At 37.3% G+C, this 19979-nt stretch overlaps 1 protein-coding gene across 2 annotated transcripts in view; it reads left to right on the forward strand.

The window, feature by feature from the left end:
* EYS (eyes shut homolog) overlaps positions 1 to 19979 on the forward strand; it is a 1930870-nt gene that overhangs the window by 1875478 nt on the left and 35413 nt on the right. For both annotated transcript variants that reach the window (XM_030928557.1, XM_030928558.1), the window contains exon 38: positions 8234 to 8406. In XM_030928557.1, the coding sequence (XP_030784417.1) occupies positions 8234 to 8406 (173 nt within the window). The remainder of the gene's footprint in view (positions 1 to 8233; positions 8407 to 19979) is intronic.

Genomic DNA, 19979 nt, shown 5'->3' on the forward strand with positions numbered 1-19979 from the left:
GTATGATGAGGTTCATTTGTTTTAGCACTTGATTGTATATTCTTCAAAGGCTCAAATTTTGAGCATGTCATTTAAAATCCAGCAAATTTTGGCAGGTAAAATGTTATACATCATATCACACTTACCTTATTCTCCTAACTTGTTACTCAAATGGAAATAAGCCATAAAGGAAAGCAATTTTATATGAATTAAGTCATCCACACAGGAGATGACCTGAGAAGATAATTCAGCTATGTTTCCCTTTTTATTTAAATAGCAGAGAAATGAGTTATATATGCAGAACTAGATTCCTTTAGGTCATGTGATCGCCCATTGCTAAATTACATGCATTTATTCTATTATTCATATGACTTTATCATCACACCACATAGATTTTGTGTCTGTGCTTTTGCTTATGCATAGAAAACCCACAAATCTATAACCAGAACCTTTTTACAGATCCAGCTCAAGGTAAATTTTCTCCAAGAACTTTGTTTTTCTGTTCTTATCTCAGCCTCAACATATAAAGAAGAATCTCTGTTATCCAAAACATCAAAATCCATATTTGATAGGTAACCTGAAAAAGTAGGCTAAGCAGAGGTTATATTTTTCTGTATTAGCTTCTCATCTGCAATCTGAGGGTGAATAATAGTATTACTTTGTAGGTTTTATATGGTGATTAAACAAATTACTACATCTAAAGTACTTAAAATGGTGCCTGGCACTAAGGTAAAGCCCTAAGAAACTTTGAATATTATATTTTATATATTATATATTTCATACAAATACATTATTCTAAATAAAGTAGCAAGTCCTCAGGGTGGGGAACAAGACCATGTTTTCTATTTTGTACTCACCTTGGTAATGAAGTACAATGCTGCTTTATATTCCCTCTTTGGTAATATTTAGTAAGTGAATGATATTTAACAAAAAATATTAAATCTTCTATTATCTCATTTTCAGTTAATTTTTTATATCCATGTTGATACTAAACTCTTACAGTCTTAGACTTGCCTAATTACAAGAAAATTAAATTCTTTGTATTGAATTTCTATAGTAATGAGGAAAAATTAACCCATAGAGTTTCTAAGCTATAAAATTGACAGTCAGAACTAAACAATGTATCTGCAATTTAGGAATTCAAATCAGTTTCATTCTAAATGCACAGAAGTAAAATAATTAACTATATTAGTAAGAACACACTCTAATATTCATCTCTAGATTTACTATCATGATGAGCTGTTACATTTCCAAAGTGTTTAATATTTTATTCTCTGCTATCATCTGTTTATGTTTGGAGACAGAAGAACCCACAACTTTTTCCTTGTACTGACAATTAAGGATATGTGACATTTTTTGAATGGTCTTGAAATAAGAAAGCAGTGCTCTGTATAGTGTCAAAGATTCCTCAGTATAATTTAAGTAGTCTTAGCTATTGTATGCCGGGTGCATGTTTCCCAGCTCTTTGCCTGCTAGTCTATTTAATTAAATCTGCCTTATGTCCTGAACTATCATCAAATTTACAAGCCATGTTGCTAGATGCTTATAGAAAAAGGAAAAAAAAAAGCTATTTTATCACCTACTCTTACCTCCAATGCAGACTAGCTAAAAGTGGCTTTTTTTCAACTTTTATTTTAGGTTCAGAATGTACATGTGCAGGTTACATAAGTGTGTGTGTTCCTGAGGTTTGGTGTACAAATAATTCCATCACCCAGATAGTGAGCATAGTACCCAATAGGTAGTTTTTCACTCCACATTCCCTCCCACCTTCCTACATCAAGTAGTCCCCAGTGCCTATCATTCCCATTTGTTTGTGTCCATATGTACTCACTGCTTAGCTCCTACTTATAAATGAGAATATGCAGTATTTAGTTTTCTGTTCCTATGTTAGTTTGCATAAGATAATGGCCTCCAGCTGCATTCATGTTTCTACAAAGGACATGATTTCATTTTTTCAATGGCTGTGTAGTATTCCATGGTGAATAGGTACCACATTCTCTTTATCCAGAACCCTGTTGATGGGCAAATAGGTTGATTCCATGTCTTTGCTATTGTGAATAGTGCTGCGGTTAACATACAAATGCATATGTCTTTTTCATAGAATGATTTATATTCCTTTGGGTGTATAGCCAGTAATGGGATTGCTGGGTTGAATGGTAGTTCTGTTTTAAGTTTTAAGAAATATCCACACTGCTTTTCACAGTGGCTGAAGTAATTTACATTCCCACTAGCAATGTTTAAGTGTGCCCTTTTCATTGCAACCTCACCAATGGCTGTCATTTTTTTTTTTTTACTTTTTTATAATAGCCATTCTGATTGGTGTGAGTTGGTATCTCATTGTGGTTTTGGTTTGCATTTCTCTAACGATTAGTGATGTTGAGCATTACTTAATCTATTTGTTAGTTTCATGTATGTCTTCTTTTGAGAAGTGTCTGTTCATGTCATTTGTCTATTTCTTTAATGGGGTTGTCTGTTTTCTGCTTGTTGAATTGTTTAAGTTCCTTATATATTCTAGACATTAGACCTTTGTTATTGTGTAGTGTGTGAATATTTTCTCCCATTCGGTAGGTTGTCTGTTTACTCTATTGATAGTTTCTTTTGCTGTGCAGAAGCTCTTTGGTTTAATTTGTCAATTAAACCACTTGTCAATTTTTGTTTTTATGGAAATTGCTTCTGGGGACTTAGTCGTAAATTCTTTACCAAGCCTGATGTCTAGAATGGTATTTCCTAGATTTTCTTCTAGGGTTTTTATAGGTTTAGGTCTTACATTTAAGTCTTTAGTCCATCTTGAGTTAATTTTCATAACATATGTAGTGAAGGAAAGGGGTCTAGTTTCAATCTTCTGCATATGGCTAGCCAGCACCATTTATTGAATAGGAAGCCCTTTCCCCATTGCTTATCATTGACTTTGTTGAAGATTAGGTGCTTTTAGGTGTATGACTTTACTTCTAGGTTCTCTGTTCTGTCTATTGGTCTGTGTGTCTGTTTCTGTACCAGTGCCATGCTATTTTGGTTACTGTAGGCTTGTAGTATAGTTTGAAGTTAGGCAGAGTGATGCCTCTGGCCTTGTGCTTTTTGCTTAGGATTGTTTCAGCTGTTTAGCCTCTTTTTTGTTTCCATATGAATTTTAGAATAATTTTTTTAATTCTGTGAAAAATTATGTTGGTAGTTTGATAGGAATAACATTGAATCTGTAAATTGCTTTGGTCAGTATATCCATTTTAACAATATTGATTCTTCCTTTTTATGAGCATGAAATCTTTTTTAGTTTGTGTTATCTCTGATTTCCTTCATCAGTGTTTGGTGATTATCATTTTAAAGATCTTTCACCTCCTTGGTTCCATGTTCCTAGGTACTTCATTCTTTTTGTTGCTATTGTAAATGGGATTTCATTCTTGCTTATGTTCTCAGCTTGGACATAATTGGTATATAGCCATGCTACTGATTTTTGTACAGCAATTTTGTATTCTGAAATCTTATTGAAGTTATTTATAAGTTCTAGGAGCCTTTTGGCAGAGTCCATGGGATTTTCTCAGTATAGAATAATATCATCTGCAAAGAGAGATGACTTGAATTCCTCTCTTTCTGTTTGGATATCTTTTCTTTCTTTCTCTTGCATGATTGCTCTGGCTAGCACTTCCATTACTGTATTGAATAGCAGTGGTGAGAATGGGCACCCTTGTCTTGTTGCAGTTCTCAAGGGGAATGGTTCGATCTTTTGCCTGTTCAGGATGATGTTTGGCTATGGATTTGTCATAGACTGCTCTTATTATTTTGAAGTATGGTCCTTCAATGTCTAGTTTGTTGAAGGTTTTTAACACAAAAGAAAGTTGAATTTTATCAAAGTCTTTTCTGCATCTATTGAGAACATGATATGGTTTTTGCTTTTAATTCTATTTATGTGGTGAATCACATTTATCAATTTGTGTATGTTGAACCAGTCTTGCATCCCGGGAATAAAACCTATAAAAGTAGATTCTCTGTTTTCCCTTTACTATATTGCTATCCAGTTGTCCCTATTTCACTAACAACACCATACTCTTTCATGGTCCCAACACTTCCACAGGATTGAGAGACATAAAATGGTAACTAAAGGGTGGACTTCCTCACTTATTAGCAGACTTAACCTCTCTGTTCCTCAGATTCCTCCTCTTCAAAATGAGGATGATGATAGTACCCTTCTTATAAGGTAATAGAGAAACTAAAAAGGTTAGAAGAGTGCCTGACACATGGTAAGCATCAAATAATGTTTGTCATTACTATAATTTTTCTTCTCATACCAACACACTTACCAAAGCCTTGAAAATGCCTCTCATATCTACACTTCAACCTCGGCATCCCCACAGCAATTTTCCTATTCAGGACTTTTGTCTCCATCTGCTTTCTTATCCCAGCCATGACCTATTATATTTATTCATTTATGTGTTTATTCCTTGAATAGTCAATTAAAACTTACAATAAACCAAGAACTGTTTGGGGCCTTGAGACAATAATAAAAAACAAAACAGAGCCTATCTCTAGAACTAATGGTCTAGAGTGCGGGGGTCAGAAAACTATGGCATATGGGCCAAATCTGGCCTACCACCTATTTGTGTAACTAAAGTTTATTGGGATACAGCCACACCCATTTGTGTGTTTTCTGTAGCTGCTTTCAACAATGGCAGAGTTTAGTTATTGCAACAGTGTCTATATGGCCCACAAAGCAAAACTGTAAACTGCCTTGCCCTTTACAAAAAAAAGGTTGCCGGCCCCTTTTCTAGTAGCAAAAATATGCTAAGATCTCACTAAGATTAAAATTACATCACCAGAGAGCTTATTGTTAAACTATGCAATCATCCTACACATAACAGATCAATATTCTTAAAGTGTGCCTCATCATTCATGTCATTTTCTATACACCTGTCACTTAAAAGTTGAACTGAAGCCAGGCACAGAAAGGCAAACATCACATATTCTCACTTATTTGTGGGTTCTAAAAATCAAAACAGTTGAACTCATGGAGATAGAGAGTAGAAGGATGGTCACTAGAGGCTGAGAAGGGTGGTGGGTAACAGGGAGGTAGGGACGGTTAACGGGTATAAAAAAGTAGAATGAATGAGCAAGGACTAGTATTGGATAGCACAACAGGGTGACTATAGTCAATAATAATTTAATTGTACATTTTAAAATAACTAAGAGAGTATAATTGGATTGTTTGTAACACAAAGGATAAATGCTTGAGGTGATGGATACCCTATTTTCCATGATGTGATTGTCACACATTGCATGCCTATACCAAAACATGTCATGTACCCCATAAATATGTACACCTACTCTGTACCCACAAAAATTAATAGTTTTTTTTTTTTTTTTTTTGAAGTTGAACTGTCTCAGCCTGTTGTTCAAAGTCCTTTGACACCTCCTCTCAGTGCATGCATTTATGCAGGGCAAATTTCACTTTGGCGGCCTTTCCTAAGCCTTCCCTTACCCTTCCCTAAGTAATCCACTAAAATTACTTAGATGTCCATTCACAGGATACCATAATACCCATTTTAGAACTTGTCCCATCTTATTAAAATTATCTCCTTACTAATCTGATTTCTCCAAAATACAGAAGTCCATGAGGTCAAAAATGGACTTTCCTGTGTTGTAGAATCTCATTACCAAGCACAGTACTATCCTCAATCCTAAGATAAGCACAGACAGCTAGCCCGTAAAAAATAATAAATATTCTTTAAATAGATACCAACCTTTGTTTTGTTTTTACATTGCCCACTATATAGACACCTCACCTCACACACACACTTCTACAAAATCGACTTTTCCTCAGGGCAGAGTAGTATATGTGGTTAAGGGAAGAAATATTAATTAATTAACATCAAGGGTTAGAAAAATATCACCCAAAGTAGAGAATAACTAATGAAGGCTTGAAATTTTTTATTATCTATATTTCACAGGGTGCTATAGAAACCAAGGAACAAAAAGAAAAATTTGACCTTGCACAAAATCATTCTCATTAGAATTATATAACTAATTATATATTAAACATATAGCTAATTGTTTCAGACCTAAAAATTCTGAGACAAACTATATAATGCTCTGATTTGTTATTTTTTTCAAATAAGATTTTAGCATCTATATTATGCTTAATGTGATTTATCTACTTTAATATCCAAGCAAGTATTTTATTCCCATAACACTATGTTATATATCTTAAATATATACAATAAAGTGTAAGTGAATTAAATAATTTAAGTATTTTACCATTGTGAGTTCTATCTATAAGGCAGTGAGAACAATTTTGTTTCTAAGCTTTTTTCAAGTAGATAAAAATGAACCACTAGATGGCGTGCAATCGTCACTTTTAAAAGTAATGACAGCATCGTGTTTAAAAATTATTTAATAAGAATTTTTACTATAGTTTTCTTTTGCGAAATTACTCATTCTCTTTTTTGTATAAGAAGTTTTTATGCATTCTATACTCTTTTTGATCTTCAAAAATAATCTTCAAAAAAATGTAATTTTGCAGCAGATTCTGTATTTTGTTTGTCTCCATTTTGGAGAATCCTATACAATTTTCCGAACTTTTTTTGCACAACTCTTAATTTAGATGCAACAAGCATATAAAAGTATATGACATAACTAAAAGGTCTGGGAAGGTGTGATCAACTGCTGTCCTTTTCCAGTTTAACAGTTTCTGACCCCTATATCTCACAGCCAATTCTAGAATGTGCTCTTTAGGCTGGCACGGTAGTTTATTGCTCTCTGACTGTAACAGGAATTTTAAGTTAACCCTTTCTCTCATGTACTCTTTAGTGCAGTGTTTTCAGAAGAAGAAGAAAGGAAGGGGTATGGTGGGGAGAGAAAGGGAAGGAAGAAAGGGAAAAAGGCAGGGAGGGAGGGAGGCAGGGAGGGGCAAAATAAACACACGGTGCCCAGATACATTTGAATTTCAGACAAACAACAATGTATCAACTATATATATGTGTATGTGTGTGTGTGTGTGTGTGTGTGTGTGTATGTATCTATATATCAAGATATATAAGAATAAAATCTCAAATATTATTTAAAGTTCAAATATTGCATGAGACACGTATTAGTCCGTTCTCATGCTGCTAATAAAGACATACTTGAAAATGGGTAATTTATAAAGGAAAGAGGTTTAATTGACTCACAGTTCAGCATGGCTGGGGAGGCCTCAGAAAACTTACATCATGGTGGAAGGGGAAGCAAACATGTCCTTCTTCATGTGGTGGCAGGAAGGAGAAGAATGAGCGCCCAGTGAAGAAGGAAGCCCCTTATAAAACCATCGGATCTCATGAGTACTAACTCATTATCATGAGAACAGGATGGGGGAACCTCCCCCATGATTCAATTTTCTCCACCTGGTCCCTCTCATAACACATGGGGATTATGGGAACTACAATTCAAGATGAGATTTGGGTGTGGACACAGCCAAACCATATCAGGACATACTTCTACTAAGAAAAGTTATTCATTGTTTAACTCATGTTTAAATTTAACTAGATGCTCTACGTTTTATCTGACAACTCTGCCTTTGATGGGTCTATCGGAAAGTTTTCTTCTGGGCTCCTCCCATTATCACTCTCTAAACCCAGACAAGGTCTCTCTTTCAGCTGAGTATTCCCTATTACCCCTCAGCTTCTGCTGCAGCCAGAAACCTCTTACTGCCCAGGTATCTTAGCGAGAAGGACACCTCTTAGTCAAGATTCATTTTTATATATCCTCAAGCTGTTGTTCCTGACTATGAACATCCCTTTCCTGGGATTCACTCACATTTGACTTGTCTTCAGCATGTTTGCAGCTCTTTCTGCAACCCCAGGAGCTGAGCCTGTGAGTTTGCCAATGCCAGGGAACACATACCAAGCTCTCCAAGTGGTCCTGCTAAATCTCTTTTCACTAGGCTTGAAGTTAGGAGACAGCAACACCATGCACAGCTTTTTCTCTTGGTGGTGGTGTGGGAGTTGGGAGAGAGACTTACAATGCAATTTTGTCCAAAGAAACGATTCTCAAAAAATTATCTATTTATACACTCTGAATCTTTTAAAGTCTTTGATGTGGAGTCCAGTAATCCTATAACCAGTTATTAACTCTCTCCTTTGACAATTTAGGTCTTAGAGTTTGAATCACAATTCATTTTGATCTCTTGGAACTTCAGTTAAAATTGACAAGTTAGCATCAAGGCAATGGATACATAGTATGTATCCATCTCTACACAAGTGCTCAAACTATGTGACTTTCTCTCAACCCACAGCTGCAACTGTACCACTAGGTGGAAAGGAGCATTCTGCACAGAGACAGTTTCCATCTGTGATCCTGAACATGACCCTCCACACCACTGTAGCAGAGGAGCAACCTGCATTTCATTACCTCATGGATACACCTGTTTCTGTCCTCTAGGAACCACTGGAATCTACTGTGAACAAGGTGAGGCAGAATTTCAAGTCATTTTGCTGTTCACAAATATAACTAAAATTAGGAATTTCAAAGTCAGTTTTCTTTTTGAAAAGTAAAAAAGTACGTATAATAAAATTCGAATCTACTCTCCTCTTTTTCGAGTATATTTGACATTATAATTCACAGATAGACTAGTACTTAAAATTCAGTAGTACAAAAAATATGGCTTTTAGTATTGCTTTATTAACTCTAAACTTCCTACTTGTGTGGATGTTCTAGATGTTTTGTGCTAAATGCAGTTAAGTCAAGTGAGCTTAAGTTCATAACTCAGTTCCAGATCAAGACTTCATCTCTGTGAGCCTCTCCTATCTGTGCTTTCCATCTCACTCAAAACTCTCAGCAATATCACAAGACCATCAGCTTCAGAGGGAAATTAGAGAGGAGAAATGGTCCCAAGTCCAGTAGTAACAGTCAGAAGCAACAATGTCCTAACTACTAGGACAATTTATGGTAGTGCCTCTAAAAGAGCTCAGCAATCTCTGGGCGCTCACAAGCTGGGCTGTAACAGTATTTCTAGATCTGATCTATCTTCTCTTTAATCCCTGGCTGGGACTTCCAGAACAGCATTAGAGAATCCAGGAAACTCCCAGTTAGTGAAGCTGGAGAGATTAAGCCAGGAAAATAAAGGGACATAAGGACCTACCTGCCATATCCTAGCTTTCTGAGACTGGACTATCTACTATTTCTCTATCCTGCCTCACCCACCACCCAGAAGATGAAGCTTTAGCTCTCTCTTCCCTATTTTAGAAACAGAGGCTGGGATAAAAAGAGTACAGGAGTCAATCACCAATTGTGCTATATCCACCTTTGCATTATTTGGATGTTTTATTGCAACATCATATTCATATGTGTGATAAGAAAAAAATTAATACTTCTAGATCACTTTATCAAATATATTAATGCAAACACATTATTCTTATATTCCTTGATATTCTACTTGTGTTTAACTCTCCAAAAGTTAGAATTGTTAATAAATGGAAGACATTTGAGGGTTAGAATAAGTTTACAGGAAAAAATGTTTAATCATGTCTTAAGAGTGTAACTATGAAATAATGAGATGAAGTTTTGTATCTGGCTTACACAAATCAGCCTCTCATAATGACACTAGGGATCAATCTTGATCTTTAAGAAATTGTGTTTCTTAATTCCTAGAATATGCCACACTCTTTCCTGGAGTACAGATTTTGTATTGTTTCCCTCTGCCTGAAATGCTTTCATCTGCCCCTCCATAACAGGTGCTAACACTTCACCTTGCTAATTTAGGGAAGCCTTTCCTGATTGTCTTTCATAGAACTGAGGGCAGTGACCATGTCTGTTGAGTGTCTAGCACCCATCATATAGTGCAAAGAAAAAAAAAAAAAGTCAGTTAAATATTTAAACTTAATAGCAATAATAAAAACTAATTGTGACGGTTTTCATAGGATAGTTCCTTAGTGAAAGGCAAAGTACTCAAAAATTAACCAAGAGGAGTACCTTTATAACTCCCAAAGGAATAGCTTTTAGAAATGGAAAGAAATAATACGACAAGTAACATAAGGGCTAGTGAATGTAACAATAGGGCAAGTCACAGTTTTGATGCTTAAAGGCTCAGACAGTGAAAGTTTGAAAGATAGATTAACCCAAAATTTGTGTGGATGTATGGATGTATATGAACGGATGATATAGACAGAGGGCAGATGAAGATAGATGAATGGATGTATAGATAGAAGATAGATAGATAGATAGATGATAGATCGATACATACATACATACATAATATTGGAATAGTCAGAGTAATGAAATTACTTTTACAGAAAGAAAGTCTAGAAGATTTGATTAAAGGTGCCAGAAAATGGGTGACATCCACATAGAATTCTAACACAAAATTAACCAAAGATATACCTTGATATTCTATAAAATAACAATTTGATTAGAATACTTTAGAATCCAGAGTACTCATTAAAATATTATACCAAGAATTCTGGTGCACACATTTTGCAAGATAGACAGTATGTCCAGTTACTTTTCTCATATACTCAAGTCTTGCTTATTTGCTGACTTCTTTTATGTTATAGCTGTCCTTCCTGTTATAACTTATGATTTACAACTATACATGTAACCTCTCCTAAATCATAAAATTGCCTCTCAGTTTACTTTTTCCTCATAATATTGGTAAATTGCTTTTTTCATGACTAGTTTTAATACTACTAAATTCTAGCTATTGTGCATCAATGACATATAGCCAAGTCAGATTCCATAATGTGTAAGTTTTTGACTTTTATCCCAGCAAATATTGAAAATGTTTCCTTTTTTGTTTTCACATTTTTTCCATTCATAGTATAATTTTCTTTTCACTCACTTCTCATTCCATAAGGTAAAGAAACCCACACATGCAGACATTTTGCATGAAACAGACAAATGTTCAAACTACTTAAACATTTTTCTCATGCCAACAATTCTTTATGATCCAACCAGTCCCTGATTTCCACTGAAACTGATTCTTGCTAATGGAGAAGTTCAATTCTTCAAGCCCTTCCAACACATGGGATGGTTTCCAGCCAAGTCCTTGGTTTTCCTAATAATAGAGAAATTGGTCCAACACACAGTAGATGGCAGTTTCAGGAATTATTACTGTGTTTTCCTGTTTTCAAATACTCATTTTTCAGGTGAAGGTGGCCATGTGGAACACAGCAAGCAATGCACATGCTTTCTTCATAGGAAAAAAAATAAGCTTTAGTCTTTATTTCGCTACTTTCAATCCCATCGTGATCATTAATAGAGATATAGTTACATGTGTATTAGATTCTCTATCTCTGTGAACTTGTAATAGTCATAAAAAGTAAAAGATAAGTAGGCACTAGCTATGATTCCTAGGAACACACATTTTACTTGTTTAGTCTTCTATGCTCTTCAACACAACCTGCTAAATTATAAGTGAAACCCGGAGAGAAAGTGAAGTATACATAATAATTCTGAAGTTTATATAAACATCAGGCTTTTTGAGCATTTAAACGAATAGATGTGGCAACTAAGCCTTAGTAGAAAGAAACAGACACAACTTCTATTTCTAACCTTAGACATTGGGCAAGTAACTTAACTCCCCTGAACATCAGGTTTCTCATGTGTGAAAAGGAGATATTTAAGAATCTCTGTTCGTGGGGAAGTTTTGGCCAAAGTCTGGGGAGATTTCATTCTACTTTTGTCAAGTCTGAAATCATTATTAGTTTTTACAAAGCAGTGAGTGAAAAGTTAAGAACTTTAAGAGACATATCTATGAGGTTATTTTTTCAATGAAGTTCTTTTTTCATTTCCATTCAAGATAGCATTAATAAGCACAAAAATTACATACATTGAATTTTTAGCTCCTGATAACTGAAGTTTCCTCCCTCAAAATGTTTTATGTACTGAGTCATAAATACCCTGCCCCATTCTAGGAAGGCAGACAAAAACAGTGTTTACAAACAATTTCTACAAATAGGACTTAGTTGCTACTTCCCCTTAGGCAGGTCTGCCCACCTTCTTTTAAACTGAGATGATTGACAATGATGAGATCCAGCCACAAACTTTACTTTCTAATTTCGGGCAATAAGAGGAAGGCTCCCTTAGTTTTTAATCAAAATATTACTGGGGACAAGCAAGTCGAAATTATCATGACCATAGGGGAAGATACAAAGATCAGAAAATAGGTCATGATTTCATTTCCTCCACTTGATAAAATCTATAAACTTTACATTAAGAAAAATAGGAAAGCAAGCCTTCTAGTGTCATGTTCTTACAGCACAGCAGCCAAGGAATATCACAAGGCAAATGGTAAAGAAAGCCCTATAGTCTGAGAGCTAGAATTGTCAAAGACTAATCTAGCAAACCTCCAAAAAGAGTATGATAAGGAATCAATAAAATAAGGAGGCGTCCACAGTGCCTAGCATATAACTAGAACTCCATTAGTATTAGTCGCCTCCTACAGAGCAAGAAAAAAAGTGTCAGATTACACTTGGGTAAAATGCAGGCCATGCTCACATAGATATTTTTATCATTTTCATTTAATAATATGGATTAGTTTTTATAGATTCTTAAGTTTAAATATTTTAAACCTCCTACTTTAAGAAGATAATGTTTTCTATATAAAAGATGTAAAGATTTTCAAATTATTATGATAAATGCAGTAGACATTAAGTTTCCAAAATGACCAAATAAAATGTTTAAAATAACAACAACAATAGTCAGGTGCAGTAGCTCATGTCTGTGATCCTAGCACTTCGGGAGGTCGAGGGAGGAGGACTGCTTGAGGCTAGGAGTTCTAGACCAGCCTGGGCAACATAGCAAAACCCTCATCTCTACAAAAAAAAAAAAAAAAAAAATAGAATAATTAGCCAGTTGTGGTGGTGCCTGCCTGTAGTCCTAGCTACTCAGGAGGCTGAAGCAGGAGGATTGCTTGGGTTCACAATTCAAGGTCACAGTGAGCTGTGATCATGCCACTGCACTCCAGCTTGGATGACAGAATGAGACCCTGTATCTAAATATAAAGCAAATGAACAAAAAAACTCATTCTCAATCGAGTAATAGCAAATTTTTAAATTTTAAATAATATTTGTGGAGAACCCACTCAGGCAATATGAAGAGATCCAAAGCAGTATAAAATAGTGTCCTTCTGGAATCCTCCCTTATCAGGGGAACCTACCCCCAACTCAATGTAGGTTCTTTCTATTTTCCCTAAATGTCAGCTGGTCTGAGAAATAAAGAGAAAGAGTATGAGGAGAGGAATTTTACAGCTGGGCTGCTAGGGGTGACATCACATATTGGTAGGTCCGTGAAGCCCACCTAAGCCGCAAAAGCAACAAGTTTTTATTAAGGATTTCAAAAGGGTAGGAGGTGTATGGATAGGGAGTAGGTCAAAAAGATCACATGCTCTGAGGCCAATAAAGATCACAAGGCAAAGGGCAAAGCAAGACCAAAAGGCAAGGGGCAAAGTCAAAAACTCCTGATAAGGGTCTATGTTCAGCTGTGCATGTATTGTCTTGATAAATATCTTCAACAACAGAAAACAGGGTTTGAGAGCAGAGAACCCATCTGGCCTCAAATTTACCAGGGTGGGGTTTCTTCCCCACCCTAATAAGCCTGAGGGTACTGCAGAAGACCAGGGAATAGTTCAGTCCTTATCTCAACTGCATAAGACAGACACTCCCAGAGCGGCCATTTATAGACCTCATGCATTCCTTTCCCAAGGTCTTAATTATTTTTTATTCTTATTTTTTTCTATTATACTTTAAGTTCTAGGGTACATGTGCACAATGTGCAGATTTGTTACATATGTATACATGTGCCATGTTGGTGTGCTGCACCCATCAACTCGTCAGCACCCATCAACTCGTCATTTACATCAGTTACAACTCCCAATGCCATCCCTCCCCCCACCCCCATCCCCACAACAGGCCCCAGTGTGTGATGTTCCTCTTCCCATGTCCAAGTGATCTCATTGTTCAATTTCCACCTATGAGTGAGAACATGCGGTGTTTGGTTTTCTGTTCTGGCGAGAGTTTGCTGAGAATGATGGTTTCCAGCTGCACCCATATCCCTACAAAGGACACAAACTCATCCATTTTTATGGCTGCATAGTATTCCATGGTGTATATGTGCCACATTTTCTTAATCCAGTCTGTCACTGATGAACACTTCGGTTGATTCCAAGTCTTTGCTATTGTGAATAGTGCCGCAATAAACATACGTGTGCATGTGTCTTTATAGCAGCATGATTTACAATCCTTTGGGTATATCCCCAGTAATGGGATGGCTGGGTCATATAGTATTTCTAGTACTAGATCCTTGAGGAATCGCCACACTGTTTTCCACAATGGTTGAACTAGTTTACAATCCCACCAACAGTGTAAAAGTGTTCCTATTTCTCCACATCCTCTCCAGCACCTTCTGTTTCCTGACTTTTTAATGATTGCCATTCTAACTGGTGTGAGATGGTATCTCATTGTGGTTTTGATTTGCATTTCTCTGATGGCCAGTGATGACGAGCATTTCTTAATGTGTCTGTTGGCTGTATGAATGTCTTCTTTTGAGAAATGTTTGTTCATATACTTTGCCCACTTTTTGATGGGGTTGTTTGTTTTTTTCTTGTAAATTTGTTTGAGTTCTTTATACGTTCTGGATATTAGCCCTTTGTCAGATGAGTAGATTGCAAAAATTTTCTCCCATTCTGTAGGTGGCCTGTTCACTCTGATAGTAGTTTCTTTTGCTGTGCAGAAGCTCTTTAGTTTAATTAGATCCCATTTGTCAATTCTGGCTTTTGTTGACGTTGCTTTTGGTGTTTTAGACATGAAGTCCTTACCCATGCCTATGTCCTGAATGGTATTACCTAGGTTTCTTCTAGGGTTTTTATGGTATTAGGTCTAATATTTAAGTCTCTAATCCATCTTAAATTAATTTTCATATAAGGAGTAAGGAAAGGATCCAGTTTCAGCTTTCTACTTATGGCTAGCCAATTTTCCCAGCACCATTTATTAAATAGGGAATCCTTTCCCCATTTCTTGTTTTTGTCAGGTTTGTCAAAGACCAGATGGCTGTAGATGTGTGGTATTATTTCTGAGGGCTCTGTTCTGTTCCATTGGTCTATATCTCTGTTTTGGTACCAGTACCATGCTGTTTTGGTTACTGTAGCCTTGTAGTTCAGTTTGAAGTCAGGTAGCATGATGCCTCCAGCTTTGTTCTTTTGACTTAGGATTGTCTTGGCAATGCGGGGTCTTTTTTGGTTCCACATGAACTTTAAAGCAGTTTTTTCAAATTCTGTGAAGAAAGTCATTAGTAGCTTGATGGGGATGGCATTGAATCTATAAATTACCTTGGGCAGTATGGTCATTTTCACGATATTGATTCTTCCTATCCATGAGCATGGTATGTTCTTCCATTTGTTTGTATCCTCTTTTATTTCACTGAGCAGTGGTCTGTAGTTCTTCTTGATGAGGTGCTTCACATCCCTTGTAAGTTGGATTCCTAGGTGTTTTATTCTGTTTGAAGCAATTGTGAATGGAAGTTCATTCATGATTTGGCTCTCTGTTTGTCTGTTACTGGTGTATAAGAATGCTTGTGATTTTTGCACATTAATTTTGTATCCTAAAACTTTGCTGAAGTTGTTTATCAGCTCAAGGAGATTTTGGGCTGAGATGACGGAGTTTTCTAAATATACAATCATGTCATCTGCAAACAGGGACAATTTGACTTCTTCTTTTCCTAACTGAATACACTTTATGTCTTTCTCTTGCCTGATTGCCCTAGCCAGATCTTCCAACACTATGTTGAATAGGAGTGGTGAGAGAGGGCATCCCTGTCTTGTGCCAGTTTTCAAAGGGAATGCTTCTAGGTTTTGCCCATTCAGTATGATATTGGCTGTGGGTTTGTCATAAATAGCTCTTATTATTTTGAGATACGTTCCATCAATACCGAGTTTATGGAGAGTTTTTAGCATGAGCGTTGTTGAACTTTGTCAAAGGCCTTTTCTGCATCTATTGAGATAATCATGTGGTTTTTGTCTTTGGTTCTGTTTATATGCTGGATTACATTGCTGAGGATTACGTTTATTGATTTGTGTATGCTGAACCAGCCTTGCATCCCAGGGATGAAGCCCACTTCATCATGGTGGATAAGCTTTTTGATGTGCTGCTGGATTTGGTTTGCCAGTATTTTATTGAGGATTTTGACATCAATGTTTATCAGGGATATTGGTCTAAAATTCTCTTTTTTTGTTGTGTCTCTGCCAGGCTTTGGTATCAGGATGATGTTGGCCTCATAAAATGAGTTAGGGAGGATTCCCTCTTTTTCTATTGATTGGAATAGTTTCAGAAGGAATGGTAACAGCTCCTCCTTGTACCTCTGGTAGAATTTGGCTGTGAATCTGTCTGGTCCTGGACTTTTTTTGGTTGGTAGGCTATTAATTATTGCCTCAATTTCAGAGCCTACTATTGGTCTATTCAGGGATTCAACTTCTTCCTGGTTTAGTCTTGGAAGAGTGTAATTGTCCAGAAATTATCCATTTAATCTAGGTTTTCTAGTTTATTTGCATAGAGGTGTTTACAGTATTCTCTGATGGTAATTTGTATTTCTGTGGGGTCGGTGGTGATATCCCCTTTATCATTTTTTATTGCGTCTAATTGATTCTTCTCTGTTTTCTTATTAGTCTTGCTAGCGGTCTATCAATTTTATTGATCTTTTCAAAAAACCATCTCCTGGATTCATTGATTTTTTGGAGGGTTTTTTGTGTCTCTATCTCCTTCAGTTCTGCTCTGATCTTAGTTATTTCTTGCCTTCTGTTAGCTTTTGAATGTGTTTGCTCTTGCTTGTCTAGTTCTTTTAATTGTGATGTTAGGGTGTCAATTTTAGATCTTTCGAGCTTTCTTTTGTGGGCATTTAGCGCTATAAATTTCCCTCTACACACTGCTTTAAATGTGTCCCAGAGATTCTGGTATGTTGTCTCTTTGTTCTCATTGGTTTCAAAGAACATCTTTATTTCTGCCTTCATTTTGTTATGCACCCAATAGTCATTTAGGAGCAGGTTGTTCAATTTCCATGTAGTTGAGTGGTTTTGATTGAGTTTCTTAGTCCTGATTTCTAATGTGATTGCACTGTGGTCTGCGAGACAGTTTGTTATAATTTCTGTTCTTTTACATTTGCTGCAGAGTGCTTTACTTCCAACTATATGGTCAATTTTGGAACAAGTGTGATGTGATGCTGAGAAGAATGTATATTCTGTTGATTTGGGGTACAGAGTTCTGTAGATGTCTATGAGGTCCACTTGGTGCAGAGTTGAGTTCAATTCATGGATTTCTTTGTTAACTTTCTGTCTTGTTGATCTGTCTAATGTTGATAGTGGGGTGTTAAAGTCTCCCATTATTATTGTATGGGAGTCTAAGTCTCTTTGTAAGTCTCTAAGGACTTGCTTTATGAATCTGGGTGCTCCTGTATTAGGTACATATATATTTAGGATAGTTAGCTCTCCCTGTTGAAATGATCCCTTTACCATTATGTAATGGCCTTCTTTGTCTCTTTTGATCTTTGATGGTTTAAAGTCTGTTTTATCAGAGACTAGGATTGCAACCCCTTCTTTTTTTTTGTTCTCCATTTGCTTGGTAGATCTTCCTCCATCCCTTTATTTTGAGCCTATGTGTGTCTCTGCACGTGAGATGGGTCTCCTGAATACAGCAAACTGATGGGTCTTGACTCTTTATCCAATTTGCCAGTGTGTGTCTTCTAATTGGATCATTTAGTCAATTTACATTTAAGGTTAATATTGTTATATGTGAACTTGATCCTGTCATTGTGATATTAGCTGGTTATTTTGCTGGTTAGTTGATGCAGTTGTTTCCTAGCATCAATGGTCTTTACATTTTGGCATGTTTTTGCAATGGCTGGTACCAGTTGTTCCTTTCCATGTTTAGGGCTTCCTTCAGTGTCTCTTGTAGGGCAGGCCTGGTGGTGACAAAATCTCTATGCATTTGCTTGTCTGTAAAGGATTTTATTTCTTCTTCACTGATGAAACTTAGTTTGGCTGGATATGAAATTCTGGGTTTAAAATTCTTTTCTTTAAGAAAGTTGAATATTGGCCCCCACTCTCTTCTGGCTGTAGAGTTTCTGCCGAGAGATCTGCTGTTAGTCTGATGGGCTTCCCTTTGTGGGTAACCCGACCTTTCTCTCTGGTTGCCCTTAACATTTTTTCTTTCATATCAACTTTTGTGAATCTGATAATTATGTGTCTTGGAGTTGCTCTTCTAGAGGAGTATCTTTGTGGAATTCTCTGTATTTCCCGAAGTTGAATGTTGGTCTGCCTTACTAGGTTGGGGAAGTTCTCCTGGATGATATCCTGAAAAGTATTTTACAACTTGGTTCCATTTTCCCCCTGACTTTCAGGCACACCAGTCAGACATAGATTTGGTCTTTTCACATAATCCCATATTTCCTGGAGGCTTTGTTCATTTCTTTTTCCTCTTTTTTCTCTAGACTTCTCTTCTTGCTTTGTTTCATTCATTTGATCTTCAATCATTGATACTCTTTCTTCCAGTTGATTGAGTCAGTTACTGAAGCTTGTGCATTTGTCACGTAGTTCTCGTGTCATGGTTTTTATCTCTGTCAGTTCATTTATGGCCTTCTCTGCATTGATTATTCTAGTTATCCATTCTTCCATTCTTTTTTCAAGATTTTTAGTTTCTTTGCGCTGGTTACGTAGTTCCTCCTTTAGCTCTGAGAAGTTTGATTGACTGAAGCCTTCTTCTCTCAACTCATCATTCTCTGTGCAGCTTTGATCCGTTGCTGGCGATGAACTGCATTCCTTTGGAAGGGGAGATGCAGTCTGATTTTTTGAATTTCCAGCTTTTCTGCCCTGCTTTTTTCCCATCTTTGTGGTTTTATCTGCCTTTGGTCTTTGATGATGGTGATAAACTGATGGGGTTTTGGTGAGGTTGTCCTTTCTGTTTGTTAGTTTTCCTTCTAACAGTCAGGACCCTCAGCTGTAGGTCTGTTGGAGTTTGCTTGAGGTCCACTCCAGACCCTGTTTGCCTGGGTATCAGCAGCTTAGGCTGCAGAAGATAGAATATTGCTGAACAGCGAGTGTACCTGTCTGATTCTTGCTCTGGAAGCTTTGTCTCAGGGGTGTACCCTGCCGTGTGAGGTGTGAGGTGTCAGACTGCATCTAGTGGGGGATGTCTCCCAGTTAGGCTACTCAGGGGTCAGGGACCCACTTGAGCGGGCAATCTGTCCATTCTCAGATCTCAACCTCCATGCTGGGAGATCCACTGCTGTCTTCAAAGCTGTCAGACAGGGGCATTTACCTCTGCCGAGGTTTCTGCTGCTTTTTGTTTAGCTATGCCCTGTCCCCAGAGATGGAGTCTACAGAGACAGGCCGGCCCCCTTGAGCTGCAGTGGGCTTCACTCAGTTCGAGCTTCCCCGTGGCTTTGTTTACCTACTTAAGCCTCAGCAATGACGGGTTCCCCTCCCCCAGCCTCGCTGCTGCCTTGCAGTTAGATCTCAGACTGCTGTGCTAGCCATGAGGGAGGCTCTGTGGGCGTGGGACCCTCCCATCCAGGTGCGGGCTATAATCTCCTGGTGTGCTGTTTGCTAAGACCCTTGGTAAAGCACAGTATTAGGGTGGGAGTTACCCGATTTTCCAGGAGTTGTGTGTCTCAGTTTCCCTTCACTAGGAAAAGGGATTCCCTTCCCCCTTGCGCTTCCCAGGTGAAGCGATGGCTCACCCTGCTTCAGCTCTCACTGTCAGGCTGCACCAGCTGTCCAGCACTGATTGTCTGGCACTCCCCAGTGAGATGAACCCAGTACCTCAGTTGAAAACGCAGAAATCACCCGTTCTCTGTGTCACTCACGCTGGGAGCCGGAGGCTGGAGCTGCTCCTATTTGGCCATCTTGCTCTGGGAATGGTCTTCATTATTAATATTCCCTGCTAGGAAAAGAATTCAGCGATATCTTCCCTACTTGCACATCCGTTTATAGACTCTCTGCAAGAAGAAAAATGTGGCTCTATTCTGCCCGACACTGCATGCAGTCAGACCTTATGGCTGTC

The sequence above is a fragment of the Rhinopithecus roxellana genome, chromosome 4 (genome assembly GCF_007565055.1).
Source record: "Rhinopithecus roxellana isolate Shanxi Qingling chromosome 4, ASM756505v1, whole genome shotgun sequence".
Taxonomy (NCBI): Eukaryota; Metazoa; Chordata; class Mammalia; order Primates; family Cercopithecidae; genus Rhinopithecus; species Rhinopithecus roxellana.